Source organism: Lipophrys pholis (genome assembly GCF_963383615.2).
Source record: "Lipophrys pholis genome assembly, chromosome: 2".
NCBI lineage: Eukaryota > Metazoa > Chordata > Actinopteri > Blenniiformes > Blenniidae > Lipophrys > Lipophrys pholis.
This window is the reverse complement of record NC_137636.1, coordinates 3,391,151-3,410,757: the sequence shown is the minus strand read 5'-3', so window position 1 is coordinate 3,410,757 and position 19,607 is coordinate 3,391,151. Positions and strand designations below refer to the sequence as shown.

Genomic DNA, 19,607 nt, shown 5'->3' with positions numbered 1-19,607 from the left:
AAATATATTTGCATAGATAATATTAATAAAGATAAGTAATCTAAACAATTGGCTCTGATTACAATTACATGGTAATGTCCATAATCGGATTATAAATGTGTATGTAGAGATGAAGCACAGATAATTGTTCTCCATGATTCTATTCATCCAAAATTTGATGAACTAATCCTACGACATATTTTCTCATATCAAGCCCAGGCAACAACAAGCTGTAACCGAAGACCGTTGCTGGATGAAGTCTCTGCCTCTGCGCTGTTATGAGCAGGCGATCGCTGTGTCCTCTGTGCTTCAGCTTGGCCCAGCACCACCTTCACTGTCCCCGACTTGTCAGACACTGGTTCTCTAGCGACTTGTGACGAACTGTCATGTGCGTGACTAAAGCGGCTCCGCTGGTTGGAGGAATCACTCAGCCATTACAGCCCCTCAGTGTCTGTGAAAACAGCTCCAGGCAGGAGGCTTTGGACGGACCGGGAGACGGAGACAGCCTGTTTTCTCCGCAGTGGGAAACGCGGTGTAGGCATCTTCCTAACCCCTTCTGCAAACAGCATGCCGACAGCAGCCTCAAACAGCACCTTCTCTATCCACTTGTAAATTCAGCCGCTCGGCAGCACAGGAAGGGAATGTAAATTAGGTGTGACTAACAGCGAGATGGGGATCTGGGCTTATTTCTTTTGGGTTTTTTTCCTCTCCCCTCTTCGTGCTGTTCCACCGAGGGTTTGTTGTACACATTTTTTCGCTTTCCTGCAGCTCGGTTTCAGGGTGACTTCAGCTGATGGTGTCCAAGCTGAGGCCCGATGAAAAAGAAGCGATAAAAAGACAGTTCTGTGGAGTCAAAGTCAGACACGATTAAATTTGTCCTGACCTGCGAGCCCCTTTCACTCAATCTCCGGGACCATCGGACCAGTGTCACAGTGTCTGAAGTGTGTGAGATACCACCGCCATGTGTCATTTCTCTGAAACATTAAAGCTGTGACGGGCCGGTGCTGCTTTGTTAACACACAACTTCAATTCCCATATAAGTTAGGAAAGTCTAGCAACTAATGAATGTCCAATAATGGAATCATTTTGACCAACGTGGATCTGTTGGGCTTCTCTCTATAAAAATCACCTAGAAATGATTGTTTTGCATTTGGTGCTTTATAGATAAAGCTGAATTGAATTGGAAAAAAAATCAATGTTGGAAAACAATTGAAAACAAAGAACCATCGGTGACAGAGTTTATCCATAGTTTATCCTTAAACTCTGTTTACGCGACAGCAGTTCAAGAAAGAGCATTGATGAAGAATCATTGTTGTTACGGTGACTGTCAAAATAAAACTACCAAGTCCAGGAGAATATAAACTGGCAGTCATGACCAGTTTTTGATGAGCAAACTGCACAAAAACTTCCAAAAATTATTTTATTTCAAATAAATCGAGTCTCATTTGTGTATTATTACATTATCTGCTGCAAGTGCACATGATTTTATTCATGGTATTTAAAAAATAGAATGACCAGCCAGTGATGTGATCCTTTGTTAAGTTATTGGCGACAATATTGGCTTCATCACATTTAAAATGGCCAGACACTGAGTAAACTGTAAATAAATACACTTGTAAGAGGAATTTAGTTTGAAGTGTTTTGCTCTGGTCTACTGGTGAAGAAAAATAACTCATATTGGACATCTGAATATAGCAATGGAGATAGAACTTCAAAAACTACCAAAGAAAATCCAATCGTTCAGTTTTTATCAGTTAGTGAGGGAAAGATTCTATAAAATATACTTGCTTGTGTTTCTCAAGTAGGACAGAGAGACAGCAGCTCTAAAACATTTCATATATGACAAAAAAAGACACACCAGCTACTAATTTCCTGATAATAATCAGTTACCTTCATGTTTCGGCCCAAAGTAATCCTCTCACTTCACAGTTGTGATTATTTAGTTCAAACTCTAGTTGGAGACCGTCTTTTCCCTCGTCTGTGATTTCCACATGTGTCTGAGGCTATTTTCTGCATCGCAAACAAACTCCATAAAAAGCTGGAAATGAAACGCAGCCTTGATAGAAGCTGTTCCTCTGAGCCACAGAGCTCTGCTGTACTGTACTTCAGTGAACACGGGCCTTGCAGTTTATTTTAAGTCCGTCCCACATAAGACCGGCTCGGTGCTGCGAACACGCTCTCCGGCACCGCAGACGTTGGAGGAACTGGAGTTAAAAACCACAATACCCTGCCTGGCGGGGGCGGCGGACTTACAGGCTTGTATTTTTAGCCCTTTGGTGATGAGGCTCAGCAACTGGCACCGTCCCGGCAGGACATGTGTTGGAAACATCTTCAACAACTATTGATTAGATCACACTCAAATATGTGTGTGACGTTTGGGTTTTTTCCCTGATTGTTGGTTTTGGTGAGCATTTCCCCAAAACCCCCCAAAAAAATAGTAAAGTTAATTTTTTTGCATTTTCGTTTCAGAAAAGTTTAGATTTACACAGCAACGTTTTGAAAACATTGTCCGTTTACACAGAAACAGCAGTTTGTTTATGGAATGAGACCACTCGTGTGTAGAGAACAACACGCTATAAACATTAACAATGGGAGAACACGGACATTCGTATGGACAGTCGACCAAGTTGGATTGTTATTATGATGACTGTCAAAATAAAAGTACCAAGTCCCAGGAGAATATGGACTGGGAGTCATGACGCGACGGAGGAAAGCATTGTTGGCCATCATTTTCAGAAAGTTGCACTTTCCCCTATTTCCACGGAGATGGAGATGGAGTTGATGTACGAATCGTTGGATAAATGTAAGTTTAGTAAAGTGTCTCAGTGTGTTTGCCCTTTGATTGATTCGCCCTGGCCATAACCTTCCTTCCACTCGCTATGGTCGGCTCAAGCTCCCAAAGTCCTTCCCCTGATTAAAGAGTGTATTGAGGATAGACGGATAAATGGCTGATTGGATGACTGCCAAGGCAAGGTTTTTTTTTTTGGGTTTTTTTTTTTACACAGCAGCTTTCAGAAACAAGACATTTCAAGGTTCTTTAAAAGACCCTGGACATACATTGAAAGAAAAAGTGCTGCAAAGCCATTAGTGGATGAATGTAAGGTGTTCAGTGGTTGGAATACCAATGTTTCGCCTGCAGCAGTTTGAGTGGTTTATTAGTGACGATTCACAATGGCATGGATCAGGTGTCGTGGTCTGCTGGTCGTGAGGCGATAATAATCCCAATGTTTGAGGCTTTTTCATTTCTTTTCTTTTTTTAAGAGTTTGTAGTTTTTTGGGAGTTTGTGTTTTGAAGCCCTTCGTCCATGCTCTATGTTCATTTCATCCATATTTCTCTCTGTCTCCCGGAAGCTTACGGAAATGGGCCAACGTTGTATTACCGCCGGCAGCCACAGGGGCAGTGTTGAGATTAGAAGTGAGTAAGAAATGGAAGAAGTTCTCCAATAGTGGCTGTAAGATACTTTGAGGTGTTCTCAGAGAAGGTGTTCTTCTGGCTCATTATCATTTTGGTGCTACAACCTCATTTACCATTGAGGCTATCGTTGACTCTCATCTTCTTCTCCCTGAAAAAAACATGGCTCCCATTCTTCTTGGTATTTTTCCGATACGTCGTTTTAGGTCCCGTTGACACGACGATGTTTTGAAATGGAAAAAGTTCAAGCTTTCATTGCATTTTGGGAATGTGTTTACACTCCAACGGTGCTCGAAGCCACGGAAAATGCAACTTTTTGAAAACTACTCACAAGGTGGAACTTTTCGAAAACACTCTGACACGCAAACTCCAACTCCATCGCTGTGCAAACGGGCAAAACGTAACTTTTCTGAATCACCTATGGGAAACAGGACAGACAGTGATGTATTTACATCATGTGTTTTTGTATATACGTAGAGGATTAATAGATCTGTTTATAGTTGGCTCAGCAGCAAGAAATGTGTGTTTTCATATATTGAAATATGGTTTTACTACACAGCGAATGAAAGAAAAATTGTTCATATATAAACAAGAGAGTGATTTATTAGATTATAAGAGGTAGCTGTGGGAACGGAGCTTAACTGGGAAAGTCAGGAGAAAATATGCAACCGCAAAGCGCTGAAGAAAACCCGCCGGCTATCATTAAGTGGGCGTGGATTGAAACATTTAATTTCACAGAAGTGCATCTTTTCCAATTCACCTTGCCCTTTGGCCTTTTTATAGAAATGAAACTCTCCCTTTCTAAAGATTTACATCTCGGTTCTGAATAAACAACCTCAGACAACTGCCGCTTTTTGTTTTTGTTGGCGATTAACAACTTTTCGCCTTCACAAAGCAACATTGACTTTCTGCCCAGCGGATTCTCAACGAATATGAGCTCGTCTATAAAACAGGCTGCGTGGATTATTCCTTGACACCACATGCAAATTCAACCCATTAAAACCTGTTCAGTTTAGGCTTCTTAAAGCCTTTTCTCCCTCCGAGCTTCTTTCTACTCTCCAGGCAGTTCACTTCTGATAGACTCTTGAATTGGTTATTGTGGGAGCCCAGTTGGGATCAGTGTAACAGATCCTGTTGAAGGTACTACATTCAATCATTGCTGCTGCTGCTGCTGCTGCTGCTGCTGCTTCTGCTGCTGCTGCTGCTGCTGGCGGGGCTTCACTTTTCACTTTCTGTGTCATCGTTTAACGGAGTGAAGTAATTTCCTCTCGTCAAAGTGTGTCTTCTGAAGGAGTGTCAACATGTGGTTTAATGCGTGTGTGCATAACTGTGCCAGGTTTATTATTATTCAGGTGCACTGGGAACAGCGCGTAATAAAAAGATACTATAAGAATACAAGATTCTGCCCGTTTTTCCTCCCCTCTATTCTCCAGAGCAGCTCCTCACAGAAAGAGAAACAGCAACCAGCCAATTATTCCTGTGATTATTATTGCTGGGGAGCTGAAGGGGCCTGCGTGTTATTGATGTCAGGAAGGATGTCAATGGGTCTCTTTTTTCACTCTCGTAAATAATCTTTGCGCCGCTGCCCTTGGATTTTCAAGGGATTATGTGAGAGCATTTTTATATCAACAGCAAGCTGTATTCTCCCATAATGTGTCATGGTAACAGTATGTATGCGGTCATCTTGGTTAACCCTTTAAACGTCTTCTCAAAGGGGAAAAAAATAAAAAATAAAAGCATGGACTCTCTGTACCAGACCCAGAGTCTCTCAAGTCGACACGTACAATCATAAACCACTCCTGAGTAGGATCCTCCAGAGCAGAAGTACTTTAAAAAGCAAATACAGACTTTAAAGAGCAGATTCTTAAAGCCAGTCCTGAACTTCACCACGACAATAAAGCAAGGTTTACCTCCGATAACAATCCCACTTGGTCACCTGTCCATACAAATGCCTGTGTCCTCTCATTCTTATTGTTTATAGCGTATTGTTTATAGCGTGTGTGTGTGTGTGTGTGTGTGTGTGGTTTCATTACGAAAACAGCCAACAGCGCCAACTCATGGCTTTGCATGATAACTACATCTTTGTCAGTGTTTCTGCTCTTCCTGTGTAAATGGACGTTGTTCTCAAAACGTTGCCGAGCAAACATGAAACTCTTCTGTAATGAAAAACGCAGAACCGATGCGTTTTCAACCAGAAACGTCACGTAAATGAGGAACAAAACAACTTTTCTAATCAAACCGCACTTTGAATCTTCAACGTGGGACTAAAATCTTTGTTGTTGACTTGAACGCTACAAACCAGATGTGGAGATTTTAAATTAGACTTAGTCCCTGTTTACACAACAACAAAAAAGAGTGAAAACTGTGATATTTCAATGCATTTGGGCCTTTTGTTTACAAGTGAATTAAGCTGCAAATCACCAAAAATTATTCTATTTGAAGAGTTGGGCCAAAGTGGACATTTAGAAAAACACAGTCTTTCCATTTGCTTGAAGACACCCAGAGTGAGACGGAGTTTGACTTCATTATGCGACAGAAGCGTTTCGGCATCATATATGTGCGACACATAGTGACAGCACAACAAACCAACACAGGTTTATGTTTTTACTTGTTTTGTACTCTTAACGCCACATTTACAAATAGATCCACTTCTCTATCGGTCCAAACAAACGATACGGCGGTGCTTTGTGTTTTCCAGGATTCTGATTGGTGAGCATGGCTTTATGCTTCTCGTAACACTGCCCCCTATAGGTTTGGCATGCTCATAGTAGCTTTTAATGTTATTTTTGAAAATGCAGGGGGGAAAACATCTGTTTTTACAAATACCCGGCTCTGTGTAAACATGGTCTTAGACTATTTGAAGTGTACCTGGACTCTGACTAAACACAGGTTCTTAGACTCGGCGACTATATAGGACAACTGGATTAATCAACCACAACGTTGACTCTTCAAACTACATCTATAATCTTTAATCTTGGATTCATGTGTGCAAATGAGTGAATTTTACAAAATTATCTTTACTAAATGGTTGAATAGGATAATGAATAGTCTATATATATATATATAGACTATTCAGAGTTTCTCGGTGTGTTGTATGTATGAGCGAGTGTTTGCGAGTGTGTTTTATGGTCTCGGTGATGGAGCTGGCTCTCTGCAGACAACCTGTGCTTATTTTATGGCCTCCTCCCCAGCTGCAGCATGTGGGCAATAAACCTTTCTCCAGCAATCTCCAAACAGTGCAGCAATCAATGGGAAATTATCTCAGCCAATCGATGGGCCAGCCTTTCTGTTTCTCCCTCCGTCTCCCTCTTCCCCCCTCCCCTCATCCCTTCTGTCTCATTTTTGCTGTCTCCCTGTTTTTTCCACCCACTCCTTCACTCCCCTCCCCCTCTTCTTCTTCTTCTTTTTTCTTTTACTTGCCTTCCCTCCAGCTCCCTCCAATCTGCAAGCACCTATTTTGAAATGCGACAGCTCAGCAGCTCCAGAGCCATTAACAAAAGTCGCTTTCACACATGGAATATGTAGCGCTGCCGGACTGACTTCCCTGCTGAATATAATGAGTGTGACTGGTTGTAAAGCCCCCCTCCATCTCCACTTTGTGTTGTTGCATTGGTTGTCGGTGGCTGCTTGCACAAAAACCTTGTTATTATTCCAGGTTTCGCTCCGGGATGTATTTTTAATACATTCAGAGCATTTCTGAAAGGACACTTCTCAAACTGTTACCCTTCATTACTAGATATACTAAGTGGTTTCCAGCAGTTAGACCTTTGAATACTCTGTGGGCTGCGCTCACACACAAGCACTCAGGGGGAAGAAATAAAAAAAAATAAAAAAAGACTCAAGTGAACTAAAAACACAAGGTTATTTCATGCATTCATCTTATGTACCACTTCAACCAACTTTAAGGTAGCAGGGGGAATGTAGCCAATGTCGATGGATGAAGGCGTCTTCCACCTTGGTCATGTCAGCAATCCATCATAAAAACAGTCACATTAAAACCTACAGGTGATTTTTAGATTCACCAATATACCTAAAACCCAGAGTGTGTGAGAAACCTTGGAGAAATCCAGGCACGCCTTGGGAAAGCGAAACAGGCGCTTACGATGCTGAAACCAGTATGGAGGTCTGCGGCACTGACACCCCGGATCAAGTTGAGAGTCTTTCAATACAGTTACACGACAACAATTTCAAATGAAAACGCAAAACTTTCCTTGTTTACATGAACGAGTATTCACTTATTCATAGTTAACTTTGTCAACGAAAGTTAGGTGAGAAGGTTATGTTTTTGTTTGCATGTATTTATTTATTGGTTTGTATGTATGTATTTTACCAGCATTTCACAAAAACTATTAACCCGAATTGCATGAACTCTTCAGGGATGATTGTCATCATCCAAGGACCAGTCAATTAGATTTCAGGATGTTAACAGCTGACCATTTCCGAATAAATCCCCAAAAACTTGAAAAAAAAAGAAGAAAATTCCCATACAAAACGGATGGGAGAGGCACCTCATGGAGAAGATCAGAGTCTGTTGCCATGGAGACACCCCAGAGCTCACAGCTAATATCCAGGTTCGGCAAGTATCCAGAAAACACTGGTGTGAGCGCATTGATCAGTGTCTCACGCGGCGATGTTGCTATCTGACAAGCTAGTTTGCATCAATATGAGCTAACGGCTAACATGCTAGCAACGCTAACTCGGTTCCGCAAACAAATAGTGTCAGTAGAGGAGACGGAGGAAAGAAAAAACTCTTTTTGACAGGAAGAAACCTGAGGAACCAGACTCAGAGGTGGAGACATTCTGCTGTTCTGGTTGGGGTTGGTGGAGGATTGAACACAGAGCAATAAGCAAACAGACACACAGTAAATCCACTCGCTGCAGACGAAGCAAACTGACCTCCTGAGGTTACTGTCCACCAACTCTTCAGGAGAGTGAATTGATGAAAAACGGTCCATCGACCCCATTTTGCATCACGACCCACCAGTTGACGATGTACTGCGTTACAGTATCTGCTGCAGGCTGTTTCACATTACGGGTGGAGTCTTCCCGAACCCGTCCGGGCCACCCAGGGGCGGGCTGTAGTGCACCGCCACGAGAACCATCGAGGGGATTCTCCCAGGCAGACTGCGTGGACCCCGGCCATTTACCTTTCTTAGCTGTTTCACGTAGTCTTTAACTCTTTCTTCAAAGTCCCTTTCAACTTTCCCTGAAGATACCTGTTGGCCATCGTTCCTGTAGAGTCTACTTGGAGTTTAACACCTGCTTCGGGCTTCATTTCCAATCGACATGGATCCGATAAGACCGGATCCCGGTTTGGAAGCACTCACAAGCGCTGAGTAAATTTGAGAACCTTCCAATGTGCTTTAAGAGTATTTCTGTGTTTGGTTGGCCTTGTTAAAGATGAAGTGAAGTGAAGTCTGTGACGACACCAGTAAAATTTGTAATTGAGAGATTCTTGATGTTGAGAAAGCGCGTAAATGTGGTGACTTGGAGTGATTCACCTCATGGATGCTGAAAAAAAACATTTCCTTCCTTCGCCCAGATCACTGTATCAGTAATGTGATTCAGGAAATCCAAAAACAATTGTAAATCTAAAAAGAAGCCATGCAAATAGTCGCCATTGAGAAGCAGAATTCTCCTACGATAAGGTAACGTGATTAATTAAAAAGTACAAGTAATCAGAAAATAAAGATCTAAGGCAGTACGAGACATTTTATTAGTACATTATCTAGTGTATAAAGGTCACCAAGCAATTTAACATATATTCACAGTACTGCTGGCAAAAGTAAGCAACGCCAGTGATTACTCCCATTTGAAAGAGCAGCCTGGAGTCAGAAGTTTTCAGACGTGCGGTTTAATAAAACCAGGTTTAAGCCAGGTGAAGAGTTACTTTTACTTGTATCGTCTGCATTAGATGCATCTTATATGAATCATAATAGCCTTTATTGAAACAGAACTCCTCATGTATACAAAGGTGTCATCAGCATAGTAATGAAATAGTACATTTACAGAAAATATGGCCAAAGAGGAAGGAGCTAGACAATGAAGAGGATGGGACCGAGGACAGAGCCCTGGGGGACACCAGAAGAGAGAGAGGATGGCTGGGATGTGAAAGATTTTAATTGAGTGAACTGAATGCGACGATATCTTTCCAACTATTACAACTATGCCATTTTCAGAGTTTCTTACTGATCAGATGATATGTTGATTATTGACACAACAATGAAATCTACACGTGCTACTTCCGTAGAACAAACATTTCAAAAAACTTTACCACTTTTCCTGTTTCAAGCGGAGCATTAAATGCTGCACTTTAAACTGTGCCTCAAGTTGAAGATTTCAGTGGTTCAATCTGCAGCTCGGCTGTGAAACTCCTCCGGTGCTTGTTTTCACTCAAGTAATCAGTTTGTTTTCTTATATGCTGATACACAACATCTCACAAAATGTCACTGTGTCATGGCAAGCAAAATTGCTAGAGTCAATTTTCCACAATATTGACTCCAGCTTCTCGCTCTCACAACACCCAAAAGGAAGCGAGGAAGCGAGGAAGCGAGGAAGCGAGGCGGGGCTGAACGAGTCGGAGGAGTTGGAGCGTTAACCCCCCCCCCCCCCCCCCCCCCCACCCCCCCCACCCCCCCAAAAAAAGTCTTACTTTCATTTTATTTTTTGCTTTTTCTGGAAATACGCCACTCTGACTCCAACTCTCCTGAGCTCAGCTGCCAGCTCAGTATTTTATGATATAGTTATACAGCTCTTACCATGGAATATTTATCTTCTCTGTAAAATACACACTGTAAAAAAAAAAAAACCTTTTCAGCCTATGATGCATGTCTCTTACAGTGAATATACCATTAAGAGTAATCTCCAATAACCTTTTGGCAGCAATCACACAAAAATTCCAGAGGTGTTTCCACGCCTGGAGCGGCGCTTGGCTGCTGGCAGAGCAGACAGACACTGACAGGCTTGGAAATGGTGAGCAAACAGCACTTCTCCTGAACACCTTGTTTATGCTGCTGCTACCCGCAGAGTTCAGCCGTGACGTGACGACATGGAAAGAAAGCACAAGTGACAACCAACCTCCCCTGCCCGTCGCACTCCCATCACTTTATTTTATTTTTCTCCCTCTGTCGGTCTCAGCCGAGGAGAAAACAGCCGGCTAATGCAGGGAAAGGTTGGACAAACGGGAGGCTCACACACACACACACACACACACACACACACACACACACACACACACACACACACACACACACACACACACACACACACACACACACACACAGTTATTATTTGCTCTGCAGTTATGGATGGGGTCAACGCGGGTTATCGAAACCCAGCAGAGGTTGTTGTGCGCAGGAAAAAGGACGAAGCGGCCGACCGTAGTTTGTGAGAATGAGCTCTCACTGAGGAATTTGAACCGGGATCAATACTGGAAAGGCTTTTCTGACAGAGGGTGAAGTTGTGTTGGATTAGGAGGTCGGCTCCGGTCAGCGGCTGCAGGGAGTTTGTTTACACGCCATGGCTACAAGCATTTATATAAATAGCAGCTGAATAAAAAAAAAGAAAATGCCTCTTTTGGATTCTCAGCTGTTTGTAATGTGTACACAACCAATTATAAGCATGGAATTTGTCTCAACAATGGGAGCTACTGCTTGAAAATGGCTCCTCAACAAGTTTCTGCTGGTGGTGCCGATTCCACGGTCCAAACAGATTAATGGGGAAAAAAAATCCTTCAATTTGGCATTCCTCGCAGATTATGAGGCAGATATTTACATTCCTTGGATGCAACAACAGAGTGGTGTTTATTAGTTACTATTCGCACCAGTGAAATGAAGGGAATATGAAAGGGATATCTGCTTACACAAATCACGTGTTTTCTGTTTAACTCCGACTGGAGCTGCAGACATAATTAATTCAAGTTGGTTATGTCGACAGGATCAACTTAACTTCTGTTAAGTTTTGTTTATGGAAAAAAATCACCTTTATTAATTCAACAGCTGAAGCAAAGTGCTGTACATAAATATGCACCAAAGCCTAAAAACATGAGGTGTGATCAATAAAAAGCAATAAAATGGAAACAAATAAAACAGGACCAGTGACTCAAGGGTTAAAAGCCAAGGAGTAAAAATGGGTCTTAGGATTTGTTTCAAAATGAAGTGAAGGGGCTTAGCAGTAGTAGCAGCTTGTTTCATAACTTCAGGGCAGCAACAGAAAAGGTTATGTCCCCTGTGAGCTTCCAGTTAGACCTCGGTACTTCCAGGAGCGGGCGAGGCTATTTCCTATGCTTTGCGTCTTAAAAAATGTTGTAAATCAAAATGTAGCACAAAAGATAAATGTGACTCCTTCCACTACCGCAATTACATCACACAGCAACGTCCGAAAGATAATATAAAGATTTTTTTTTTTAAACATACTCTTTATTTGTTACAGTTGATGGCATCGGCATTTCCCTTATTCATTTATTATTATTAAACAAAATCGTTTGTAATTTTAGCACTTTATGAAGTATAGCCTGATCACATTAATATTTCTTGTTCCAAACTTATTATTTAATATTATTAGTATTGCAATATATTTTTATGCTGATGATACGATATTGCTACTGTCCCTTCCACAAAATCAGACATTTCTAAATGATCCATTGAAGGAAATAGTTATGTACTAATTTACTCACGAATAGCATTTATTTTTTTAATGTGTAAGATGGCTGGTATGTCTTTATGCTGATGATACCATCATTTATGTCGTTGCATTTTCCACATTAGGCCATCTTTAGACTATGATGAAGCATCCAAAAAAAGGTTTAAATAGTTTTTATCTCCAAAAGAATTATATATGTGTTGTGTTTGGATGCTAGTATGTTCGTCGTTATGCTGATGATACCACTTTGTATGTCAACATTTTCTTCATTCTTTATGCAGTTGAATAAAATCTATTTACAGCTTTACGCTGATGACACTCTCCTGCATGTCATCATCAGTCTAAACATCATTTGCAGAATAAATATGTGCACTCTCGTTAATGTTTTGGAGTTTCCTCTACAATCCAAACCATAGGTAGCCACATTCAGCATAATCACAGGAAAATCTGTTTATCCATCTTTTACACCACTTTGTCCAGCTTGTAGTCACTGGGTGCTGCAGTCACCAACTGTCCTTAAATGTATTTTATCAGACAGTTGGGGGGGGGGGGGACTTGCACAAGGAGAATATGCAAATGTGGACATGAAAGAGGAATATTCTCAGTTAAAACAGCAGATTTCAATTGATTTGTTTCACTTTTCCCAAAAGCTTTGAATTATCATCATTGTAGAAGTCATTTTAATATCTACATGATATTAAAGGTATATAATGTGCTGCTGCCGCTCTTGAAATAAAAGATGCTGTTCGCCAAAGGGCCATTCAGTACGATGATTTTAATGAGTTTGCGTGGCTGGATTGTCCTCGTGTAATCCGGTGTATTTAATTTGCTGAAAGACGGTATTGAAAAAGAGAAGGCACATTTGCTTTTAGCTCCGCGCAGCGTTTTAGTTTCTCGAATGTGCATCAATACTTAACTGAATAAAGAGACACCTTGTTTTGTTGCCAGCAAAATCTGTAGTGGAAGCTGCCTTTGGTCCTCCACTTCATGGTCCACCCGAGGCCGCCTGTAATCAGCAGGCCTTGAGCTCTCGGAAAGGTCACGCTGTCCCTTTGATGGTGTTTTGATTCATCCTTTCCTCTCCTCTCTCCTCCCTCCTCCCCCCATCCCTCTCTCAGGGAAGCTGGAGAGCCACTACCACCAGGGAGCCAAGAAGGGGCTCGTCCCATCAGCTGCTGAGTGACGCCAGAGGAAAAGCCCAGCGGGGAAAATGGTGTGATCACACAGGAACACGGCCAGAACACAGCCTGAGCACACGCTCCACCGGGTCACCTGCAATCTGAGCCTCAAGGTTCAAACTTGTTTAAATCACTTTGACTAAATCCCCACATTCTTCTTCCGGCTCGGCTTGTTTTGCATGAATATGAAAAGATCATTTTGTTTCTCGCACAAATGAAATTAAAATCTGATTTGTCAAAAGAAAAAAGAAAGAAATGAGGATGCTGTCTTTGAGAGATGTTTTTGAGACTCTAACGCCAGAGGAACTTTGGTTTTAATTAACCTTTTGCGCTTCGCAAGGCGACAGAAGAAAAGAAATAAAATCATTTTCAGTCTGGAGAATCTCGATAACCACAAAGAAGAATGGTTGTTCATTTGGAGCCTGTTATTACCCCCCCCCCCCCCCCCCCCCACACACACACACACACACAAGGCTGCATTTAGCCCAACAATGGCGTCGCGTTAAGAGAAAACACAACCATCTCATTATTTCCAATGAGAAGGTTTCATCAGAACAGCGGGGGGGGGGGGGGGGGGGGGTCGACTCACCCTTGTAGTGTTAAAATCTGCAAACCGTACTAATTGTTTTGTTTACCTCGCGATCATTTAGGAGGAAATGGTTCCTTCCATGATAACTTTTCTCTTCAGAGTCGTAAACTTTGATGTCCTGTGGGCACACCGTGCAACTTCTCAGATCGGTATTTCATCTGCTCGGCTCTACCTGCAGCAACTTGCCCACTCCGGGGGAGAAACCTTGGACACGGGGATATTTTCAGTCTAAACAGCGTGGGCTATCTGGCATGTGGGCTTCCTGCTCACCGCAAAACTCTAAACAAGTTTCAAACTTCAGGGCTTTTTCTTTGTTTTGTTTTGGGTTTTTTTTTTTTTTTAGCTGCGGTTGATTTTGCAACTCTTTCAGTGTTTGGACGTCTCATTGATACAGATCTCACTTTGGTTCTTAAACACTTTGACTGCAAGTGGAGAGAAAAACATCAGCTGCGTTTTATTGGACCCATCAGCCTCAAGTGGGTTTGATGTATCACGGAGGAACTGAACATTTAGGAACTGAATGTTTAAACAAGGTTTTTCAATGAAAATGAAAACTTTCACTGCTTTTCAGGTGTTCATCTACACAACAGTGCTCCCAACCACTGAAAACTAAACTTTTTTAGTGGCTCCGAATAAACGGACAACCAAAACAAAACAAAAATGTATGTTTTCATGTGAAGACGGCCCTAAGGGGTCCGCTGCACGCCTTCAGTCCTCAATCAAGACCTCCACAATATTAGACAGCCGGTCGTAATTCTATGGCTGATTGGTGCTTGTCATCATAACAAGTCTCGGCATGCACAAATACATTTCATTCAAAATAAAGCTCTCTTGTTTTTGAAACATATAATTGCCGGTGATTTCAGTATGAATGTGTCGAAACCAGAAATGCTGCTGGATTACTGAAGCCGTTTCTCGACACCCGCCGGATAAAAGCTCGGCGTCGCCCACTTCACTGGGACCAATCCGGCTCCTACCGACTGCGAGCTTCACTCCCACAAGTTTCCTGAGCAGAAGCAATGATGTGGTATCGATAAATATAAAACTGGGGCGGCTCTGGTTAATTGCCTAATCTGAGTGAGGCAGGTTTATTCTGAAACCTCAGTTCATACCCAAAGAACGGAGACACAAAAACACACGTACACTATGTACATTCATGAGTATAAAAACAAGAAACTAGGAGGGATACAAATAGAAGGGGGGGAAACAAAAAAAGACCTTTAATAGATGGGGGGGGGTGGATTCTTTTTTTTTTTTTACAAATTTCTTAAGAGTATCAGACACAAGAAAACGCTGAGACTTGAGCTAAGATATCGGTGGTGCTGCCATGAGAGCTTGTTGCTTTCAAACTAATGTCAAAACCTTGTTGTCAGGGTGAGTCTGTAAAAACTCCCATAATGCAACAGCTATAGGAGAGGTTTCTGAGAGATTCCACCGCATCTCTCTCCAGAACATTTCATTCAAATTCAGATTGTAGTAATTTCTCATAGTAACTGTTGGTTTTTGGGTGGAAATACAGACATTTTCATCACGTATACTCTGCGCCACAACAAAGAAAAACTTTACAGTTTAAATTCAAAGATTCTCATGACACTGTTTTACCGCTCCGGCTCACTCAAGATGAAACACTTGTGCTTTAAAGGTTTAAAAAATACTTCTTTGATATGTAATGTCCTGTCTCCCTTTTAATTAGGTTTAAACTTTGAGTCTTCATGTGTAGGCTTTAACTGGGGTTTTCTTATTTTATCATTTTGATTTATTGTTTTTACACTTACAATAAAAACAAATTTATTAGAACATGCATCTAATGTTCAAATTCAATATTTGGATCTATCGTCTAAACACGCTGGTACTTTATGATGAAAATAATACATTTATCTAGATCTGAGGTCAATAAAGAAGAGGAGGAAAAAAATAGGTTACCTGACTTATCATGATTTCCTTTTTTTTTTAAAAAAAAGAATGATGAATAAAAATGATGGTGGGATAAGGCTTCCCCCCGACCCCGCTGAGGCTCTCCGTGAGATTTACCATGAAAACTGCTGCTCATGTGCAGTTCATCATCTCTGGATCATTTCTCACCTCTGAACTGTGCAACTCGCTCACACTCCCCCCGATGGTTCACTCCCTCCCAGTCGTGTGCTCATATTCAAGTTCCCACAGGCTCCCTGACGTCTTTATTAAGTTCTGTTGTGACAGACTCTGATTGATTTTTATTGTGCGCGGTGCAATTTTACATTTCAACGTTTCCCTCGCGCTTGTTTATTTCTTTTTTAAACCTGCGCTGAGTGGCTCCTTGACTGAGCTCTCTGGCCTTGGGGCGTATTTCAACACACACACACACACACACACGCACACACACACACACACACACACGGTTTGTTGTGTTTTTTTTTTTTTTTTCTTCTTTGTGATTCGCTGTTGATTATCTTAGATTTACTCTTGTTTGAGTTGCAGATTAGCTACAACTCTGCTCCACTCCATTCAGCATGAGAATGCATAATTGCCCCAGTAATCTCCCACCCAGAGAACGTAAGAGGTCTCCTTTGAGTTCCTCAATAGACAGAGGTGGGTTTTTTTTCCTCCTTTTCAGAGCGCTCGCTTAAGAATTGACTAAATTCAGCCTCCAGTGAATGAACGATGACAGCGACTTGCCCCGTGGGTGGCCTCTTCTTCTGTCTCCCAGATCAGGGGCATTTCTCTGGAGGAGAACAGACATCCAAGTTCACATAAACAAGAGCTCTGCGCTGTTACGCTCCACAATTAAGCGCAGGCAGTTTTTTTTTTGCTAAGCCTCTTTAGATAAACACCATGAGATCATGTGCTGTTGGTTTTTCCATGCACAAAAGATGATGCGGTGTACTTGTGAGCAGGAAATGCTCATGTTGATCCCTTTAAATGGTGAAAACGACCTCGCTGCTGTCGACGGAGGCGGCTCAAGTACTCCAGCAAAACACCTTTTTTTTTTTTTTTTTACAAATCGTAAAAGCTTATTCACTTTTTCACATCAGGCAACATCTGACAGACTGAGACTTTATATGACAACGTTTCTGGTGAAAACTCATTGTTTCACAATCGTTTTGCTTTTAAACAAACTATACACATTTACAATAGGAGTACATCGGTGGATTGTTATGATGGTGACTCATAGCGAAGTCAAGACGAGCAGTGCCCCCCTCTCTCCCCCCCCCCCCCCCCCCCCCCGACGTAATCAGGGCGTTTTCAATAAGGTTGCATTTCCCCCCGTTACCACGTAGGCCAGTCCTTTTCAAAAGTTCCACTTTGCGCTGTTTTCAAAACATTGCATCTTCAGTGGTTCCGAGCACCAGTGTCGTGTGGATGAACCCTGAAACGCAATTGTCTTGAAATCAACCCTTGTAATGCAGCGACGGTAACATCAGTGACTCGTGTTGATAAAACATATTTACATTAAGTTCATCCTACAAAGTAGCTTCTTGCTAAAAACAACTCATTTTAATTTGGTGGAAATACTTCCTATAATTTTATCTCAGCAAGTTTTGAATTCTAACATGTCTGTTTAAAAAAAAAAAAAAAAAGGTCATCCGTAGTTAAATAAAAGGTTTTGTTCTTGTTTGACCTGATACAGTATCGAATATTTAAGTTTTTTGCCCCAATTAATTAAAGCGAGCTGCTGATAGATGCACTGAGCTCCATGTACTGCAGTTATTGGAGCGATATTGATCTTCTCATCAAAGTTAAGAAGAAAGTTACAGAGTGAAGCCTTTCAAAAAGTCCAACTTTCCTTTAAAATCCCTCCTTCTCACTGTGAGCGCGGTGTTTCTTTCACTTGATCAGTGAGCCGGAGGCTCGGCGTGCTGTTCCCGCTCTCCCACCACCCTGCTGTTAATGATGCTGGTGAACAGGGGAGAGGAACTAATCAGGGTAGATGAAGCAATAGAACAAGCACGGCATCATCCAATTTCCATGCGCCACCTGTTTCTGCTGCAGCACCTCCTGCTGAAGGAAAAAAATCCTCGCCGCCGTCCAAGTTTCATCCAGTTAGCTCAGGTTCTGAATTAAATCAGACTTAAGAGGGGGTAATGTGTTTATTTGGGCTCAGAAAGATGCCCGGCTGAATTGTGTGATTGAATCGAAACGTAATTGACTCGGGTCCAGCAGCGCGCTCGTGTCGCCGTCAGGCCAAGTTCTCCAGTTGTAGAAGCAGCAGGACCTTTGTGTGCTTGCTGAGCGACTGATTGGTCTGAGGGCAGAGGGTGCCCCCCACCCCCCCACAATCGCTGCCGGCCTGGAAGAGGCATCAGGCTTTTGAGCTCTTCAGAGGAGGTGGTGGCAGCCTGAGGAACGATACGACATGGGAACCGCTCGCAGCTCGTCTGTCTCGTAATGCGTCACTCAGCTGGTTCAGGACAACATCTCCTCCATATTTGGTCCTTTGGGACAATTTGACAGCAACAGTCGGTCACTGCGATGGTTCATGACGACGTTGTACCACAGCCTCTGGTTGCTCATATCGATCTCATTGTCCATTTTCTTGTCATTTGAAGGAAACTATCCTGTCATCAAAAATAATTGAATGACTTTTATCAGTAGGTGCTCGTCAAAGGCTGTTTTGAAGTTAACGGCTTAAAAGTCACTTTGTTTTTACATTTTTGGTTTCAGGAAGGTTTCGCATTTACACGTTTTCAAAGCGATGTAGTTAGCATGCTAGGCCACAAGTTGGCACTGTTAATATTTTTTGTAATGAACCCACATGGACATGCACACAATGGAAGTACACAGATGTTCTCTGGGGAAACAGCCAAGTTGGATTGTTATTACGGTGATTGTCAACTAGAAAACTACCAAGTCCCAGGAGAATCTGGACTCGGGAGTCACGACACTCATTGCTGTTATTGCCCCTCGACTGAGCATGTGTCTGAATGCGTATGACCAGTGGCAGCGTTTCCTAAAAGATCTTTCGCCCTCTTTCCACAGGGACAGTTTTTTCAAAAAGTTGCATTTTCAATGGTTGTCATGTGAACGGACACCCAAAACGCTACTTAAGTTTTGTGTTTTCACTTGAAATCGTCACGTAAGTAGGGCCTCGGACACTCCAAGTGTCATCGCTTCATATTTGATCTTAATTTTTAAAAGCATTACTTACACATGATCATTGCTTTTTATTTTATAGACACAGTATCTACACAGTACTTGTTGAATACTCGACTGCTTTCTACAATAATGAGCGTGTATTTATTGCCCCAGGTAGCAACTTTGCACCATAGTTTTTACAGCAGAAGCCCGTCCTGCTGCAGCCGGGACTCATTTTTCACCCAGTGTGTCTCCAATGTAAAAGTTCATCAGTAAACATTCAGCCCTCGTAGCTGGAGCCAGAGCGCTTTAGCTTAGCTTAGCACAAAGACTGCAAACGGCTATAGCCTGGCTCCGCGGGCTTCATATAAACACGGACACGTGTTAATTAGAGAGTTTGAGATTTGGTGCTATCTGCGGATTATGTTATAGTTGGACAGCGTCTGCGTTTCGGCTTCCAGCTCAGCCGAGCTGCAGCCTCATGTTCACTGCACAGACATGAAAACGATGGAAGGAAGAGTGAAACAGAGGTGTTTCATTTGATAAGAGTAGATCTGAAAAACATCGATCAGACACTGCACAGATGGGAGCCCCTTATATCTGGATTTTGCATGTTTTCCTTGTGTACTCCAGTTTCCTCTCGCAGCCCAAAAACACACGTTTGTCAGTAATCTGTGATTCCATTTTCCTTGTAGATGTGATGGGGTCTGCGGCTCCCAGAACCTCTCACCCCAAACATTTTCAAACGATACGAGCT

General features: G+C 42.2%; 1 protein-coding gene across 2 annotated transcripts in view; it reads left to right on the top strand.

The window, feature by feature from the left end:
* trip4 (thyroid hormone receptor interactor 4) overlaps positions 1-13,605 on the top strand; it is a 131,118-nt gene extending 117,513 nt beyond the window's left edge. For both annotated transcript variants that reach the window (XM_080493417.1, XM_080493416.1), the window contains one exon: positions 13,150-13,605. In XM_080493417.1, coding sequence (XP_080349543.1) covers positions 13,150-13,214 — 65 coding nt within the window. In that variant the 3' untranslated portion in view covers positions 13,215-13,605. The remainder of the gene's footprint in view (positions 1-13,149) is intronic.
* The last annotated feature ends 6,002 nt before the right edge of the window (positions 13,606-19,607 follow it).